The sequence below is a fragment of the Chaetura pelagica genome, unplaced genomic scaffold, assembly GCF_000747805.2.
Source record: "Chaetura pelagica isolate M959 unplaced genomic scaffold, ChaPel_1.0 scaffold20, whole genome shotgun sequence".
NCBI lineage: Eukaryota > Metazoa > Chordata > Aves > Apodiformes > Apodidae > Chaetura > Chaetura pelagica.
The window spans coordinates 2990301-2995848 of NW_009951958.1; the positions used below are offsets into that span (position 1 = coordinate 2990301).

At 41.0% G+C, this 5548-nt stretch overlaps 1 protein-coding gene across 1 annotated transcript in view; it reads left to right on the forward strand.

The window, feature by feature from the left end:
• The first annotated feature begins 762 nt into the window (after positions 1-762).
• Positions 763-5548, forward strand: part of ABCC5 (ATP-binding cassette, sub-family C (CFTR/MRP), member 5) — a 44399-nt gene continuing 39613 nt past the window's right edge. The window contains exon 1 of the mRNA XM_009999581.1: positions 763-939. Coding sequence (XP_009997883.1) covers positions 811-939 — 129 coding nt within the window. The 5' untranslated portion in view covers positions 763-810. The remainder of the gene's footprint in view (positions 940-5548) is intronic.

Below are 5548 nucleotides of genomic sequence, written 5' to 3' on the forward strand. Positions count from 1 at the left end.
CGGGTGAGGAAGAGGCTCTTCCTGCAGGCACAGGAGGGTGGCAGCCCAGGGCACCCGGCCAGGGCTGCTGGTGCAGGTTCTGACTCATGGGACTTAATCGGGCTTTTCCCATCCTGTTAGTTTAAGGCAGGAGACAGGATGAGATAAAGCAGAGTTATAAAATAGATTTTTGCTTTGAGAGGTGACTTTCTTTTCCGGACTCGGGTTCTCTTGACCTTTAAACGATAGCTCAAGTCTGTGGCATAAGTGAATAACGCCATAGAGAAGGTGTGTGTATATATATATGTATTTATTTCTCCAGAGTGTGTCGAATGACTAATTTTATCATGCGATAACCCTAGAGAAATAAGTTATGCAAAACTTTGTACTGGTAAGTTGTTGGGTATGTGCCACTTTAGATGCTAACAGGAGATTTCAGGGGCTTGATCTTCTGAGTCAAGTTTCTCAAGGTTTCAACTAAATGCTGTAGTTACTACTTTAGTCTGCCAGATTGCATAATTGTGTTTCAGAGTTCTAAGGGAGGAAGTATGACAGCACTCTAGTGCATTGAGAATCATTGTACTATTTGGTTACCTCAGGGTATGTTTAAACTAGTTCAGGAGAAGTTAGTCTTGTGTGGGTTTCTGAAGTCACATTATTACAGTCCTGTTTTAATAAAACTTTTACAGTTTCTTTCTGATTTTTATTAAAAAAAAAAAAATTGCTAAAAGGAACTGTTGTGTTGGGCATAGCACATAATGCAGTGGAATTTAATTACTTTTCAGATATTTGAGGTGAAAACACACGTGTAAACCCTGGCGTTTACGGAAGATGAAAGACATCGACATAGGAAAAGAGTACATCATACCCAGCCCTGGGTACAGGAGTGTGAGGGAGAGGGCAGACTCGGTGCAGCATGAAGAGCAGGAAGGGTCACAATTTCAGCATGCTACGCATAAGGTCAGTTTTATTTCTTTCATTGTTTGTTTTGTGCTTATTAAATTACATGCAATGGCAGCTACTCTCTTCCCGTGCCAGCTCTGTATAGATTCACTGCATTGAAGGTCATTAGTGAATATTCCCTTTTGTATGGAAGAGGTCATTCCAAGGGATACTGTAGCTATCTTGGTAACAAGTCTGAGCACTTACTAAACATTTTTCATTTAAGTTTGACTTCTTAGTAACACTTGAACAAAACAGTTTTTTTTTCTAGTATTCATATCTTTATGTGAATCCAGAAGATATTTAAAGCTTTTGTACTTAAGAGAATCATTACAACCAAGTAAGAACAGTGAATAGATCAGCACAAATCACACACCATTCAGTGTTAGCAGCTGAAAAAATTCTTAATCATGCCATGTTTTTCTCAAGGATTAATTTTCTAAAGTAGAAGTCTAGCTTGCTTTAGTAGCAAGACTTACTTTTTCCTCATTTGGAAGTAATCTGTATTGAATACTGTTTCTGGCGCACCTGTGTTCAGTATGGTGAGGTGCAGTCACAACTACTTCAGTTTGAGAAAACTGGTCTTGAAATAACCACTGGCTTAGAGCTGGCGTGTCATTGTTCTGAGCTTCTAATATTTAGAGCTTGTTCTCACTGAAAAAAGTGCGTATAGCAAGTGATATAGGGCAAAAAAAAACCCCAGCTCAGATAACTGGGAACACCCACAGTGGTAAAAGATATAGTCTGAAAGTAATAACCTATCCTAGCTGAAAGAGTGAAAAATAATGGCTGCTCTGAGTGCTAGCACTGAAACATTTTCTTGCATTTCCTGTTCTTAAGTTTTCCTAAAATACTGATGTAGAACCTTCTGAAGCCAAGCAAATAAAGTTCACAGTGCCTATGTCTGATTTTTCGCAATGACAAGTTGCTTGCAAATGTGGTGCTGGGGGTTCCATACATAGATTCCCTGTGACAGAGACCTAGTGTGAGAGGGTTGAAAATGGGGAACTTGCTGTGTTTGTATGGAAGGACTGTGAAGACTTCTTCAAAAGGTTTGAATTTTGCTGCATTATACTAGACACTGGGATACTATCTACTTCATGTAAGGCTTCCCTTGTTTTGCTGTGGCTTAGAGGGTTTTGCCAGGTGTTTTTTTATGTGGACTAGCTGTGCTGCACTGCTGTTTTTTGAGATGGGAGTGATCTGCTCTGCAGCTTGCGCTTGCAGGCCCTGCAGCTCCTGGTGTCCCCACAGGCTCTATGACTCAGCAGACTATTGCTGACGGTGTTCAGAGGAAGGCTGAGTGTCTGATTGCATTAGAGCAGGCACTGATGCAGAACTAAGAGCCCTCTGGAATAACAGTGCAGCTTCTTAATGGCATTTATTATGTTGATGTAATGGGCTTGCCATCCACTGTGGAATGTCCAGTAGCAAATCTGCTCTGACAAATTTGGGGTGACAACAGTGATGCCATTGGTGGACAGCTTTGTTTCTTGACCAGTGGCAGTGGAGTTAAGCAGTAATCACAGAACCTTACTGCCTGATGGGCTGCATCATCTAATCGTGTCAATGCTTGGTTTAACTTTGCAGGATAAAACCCTTATTTTACCTCTAAACCTTTTAAATAATATCAATCAAACCAGTGTATTTGTTTTTTTTCTTTTTCTGAAGGCTGAAAGAAAGTTAAATCTTGCAGATCTGTATAGTATGGCATCAAGATCTTGAACTTGGAGGCAGCTTTGTGTCAACTTAACTCTGTGTAGTTTTGTTTACCCTTCTACCTCTACCATTTGATTTCCTGCCTATGACTACAAGGTAGTAGACCCAGATAACTGATTACAAAACAGGGATTTTGCAAATTTTGTGATTGCTGATGCAAGAAAATGGCTCATCCTGATTCTTTCTTAGAATTTTATCTGGATTGGTCTCTGAGGAATTATCTTTTTAAATGGAATTGGCTAGTTCTGGCAGATTATGCTCTGGCATAATCTGGCAGATTAGTTTATGTTCAAGTGATCTTGTTCAGTATGCCAGGACTGAGTTAATTTCTAGCTCAACGGTTGGTAACTCATCTTTGTTTTTTAGCCTTCTAACTTGAATGTATACAGTCCATAAACAAACGGGTCTGAATTTGTTGCTGCATGTCAATGACATGAAATCCTGTTTACTTGCAAAATACTGAGATTAAATAAAAGGAGCTGTATTCATAACACCTTATCTAAATTACAAGCTCATGTTTGTGTACCAAGCTTCTTCCTTTCTTGTTGAAACAAGCTCTGGTTTCAGCAGCATTCTTGGCCTTATCACTTGTTGGCATGCTTTATACTTTTGGTAACAGGGATAAGCCAAGGCTTCTCTTTCATAAGGCTGAGCTTTGCCTGTTTGGCCAAGCACTTCCCCTCTGCCTGTAGCAAAAGGATAGAAGTATAGCTTGCTCAGCTGTTAAGAAAAGGGTATTTCAAGGGGAGAAAAGGGACTGTCATTCACTGCTTTATCCTTTATGAAACCTGGGTTTGGGCCACATGCCTAAGGTGGTTTATTTGACACATGTAGTAACAGCTGGTGGCAGAACATGATGGAGGGCTGGTGTGATGAGGGAGGGTAGGACCACAGCAGCTCAGGTGGAGGTGTTAAGATGTGGTAGCACTGTCATTTGGACAATGGAGTCCAGTTGCCATCAACAGAGACTTTGGGACTCTCGGATTTCTTGTAGAACACTTAGCTCAGAATTTGAACCAGCTTGACCAGAAAATGACAAAGTTGTAAACATCACCTGTATTGCAAGTTACAAGCTGCAAGCAAATTAAAACTGTTACTTTACCACTAACTGCAGATCTTTGTGGAGTGCAGGTTTGAGACTGTTTTGCAGCAGACTTATACTGCATCATCCCTCAGAGTGAGGTAGAACTGCATAGTTTACTTTGAAGGGGATACAGGAACATGCTGCTTCTGGTAGTTAAAGACCACTGGTTAATGGCCACTGGTGGTGATGACTTCTGGCAGGACTGCAGGTACATTTGACTGATCAGTAACATGACTCACTGGTTCTTCTGTTGCCTGTATTGCTGCACTTATATACACCCTTCTTAACTTGAAGTGGACAAGACTAGCTGGTTGCCTGATCAAGATCTTTACAGGTGAAAGACCTATTTTACTACTGAGCCAAGATCTCAGCTTCTTTGGATGCCCCTCTCTTTTGCTATGCATAAAGGTTTTGTTCATCTTTGCTGTTTCTGTCCTGAAACCTCCATACTGGTGAATGGCTCATCCTGATTCTTTCTTAGAATTTTATCTGGATTGGTCTCTGAGGAATTATCTTTTTAAATGGAATTGGCTAGTTCTGGCAGATTATGCTCTGGCATAATCTGGCAGATTAGTTTATGTTCAAGTGATCTTGTTCAGTATGCCAGGACTGAGTTAATTTCTAGCTCAACGGTTGGTAACTCATCTTTGTTTTTTAGCCTTCTAACTTGAATGTATACAGTCCATAAACAAACGGGTCTGAATTTGTTGCTGCATGTCAATGACATGAAATCCTGTTTACTTGCAAAATACTGAGATTAAATAAAAGGAGCTGTATTCATAACACCTTATCTAAATTACAAGCTCATGTTTGTGTACCAAGCTTCTTCCTTTCTTGTTGAAACAAGCTCTGGTTTCAGCAGCATTCTTGGCCTTATCACTTGTTGGCATGCTTTATACTTTTGGTAACAGGGATAAGCCAAGGCTTCTCTTTCATAAGGCTGAGCTTTGCCTGTTTGGCCAAGCACTTCCCCTCTGCCTGTAGCAAAAGGATAGAAGTATAGCTTGCTCAGCTGTTAAGAAAAGGGTATTTCAAGGGGAGAAAAGGGACTGTCATTCACTGCTTTATCCTTTATGAAACCTGGGTTTGGGCCACATGCCTAAGGTGGTTTATTTGACACATGTAGTAACAGCTGGTGGCAGAACATGATGGAGGGCTGGTGTGATGAGGGAGGGTAGGACCACAGCAGCTCAGGTGGAGGTGTTAAGATGTGGTAGCACTGTCATTTGGACAATGGAGTCCAGTTGCCATCAACAGAGACTTTGGGACTCTCGGATTTCTTGTAGAACACTTAGCTCAGAATTTGAACCAGCTTGACCAGAAAATGACAAAGTTGTAAACATCACCTGTATTGCAAGTTACAGTTTTAATTTGCTTGCAGCTTGTTACTTTACCACTAACTGCAGATCTTTGTGGAGTGCAGGTTTGAGACTGTTTTGCAGCAGACTTATACTGCATCATCCCTCAGAGTGAGGTAGAACTGCATAGTTTACTTTGAAGGGGATACAGGAACATGCTGCTTCTGGTAGTTAAAGACCACTGGTTAATGGCCACTGGTGGTGATGACTTCTGGCAGGACTGCAGGTACATTTGACTGATCAGTAACATGACTCACTGGTTCTTCTGTTGCCTGTATTGCTGCACTTATATACACCCTTCTTAACTTGAAGTGGACAAGACTAGCTGGTTGCCTGATCAAGATCTTTACAGGTGAAAGACCTATTTTACTACTGAGCCAAGATCTCAGCTTCTTTGGATGCCCCTCTCTTTTGCTATGCATAAAGGTTTTGTTCATCTTTGCTGTTTCTGTCCTGAAACCTCCAT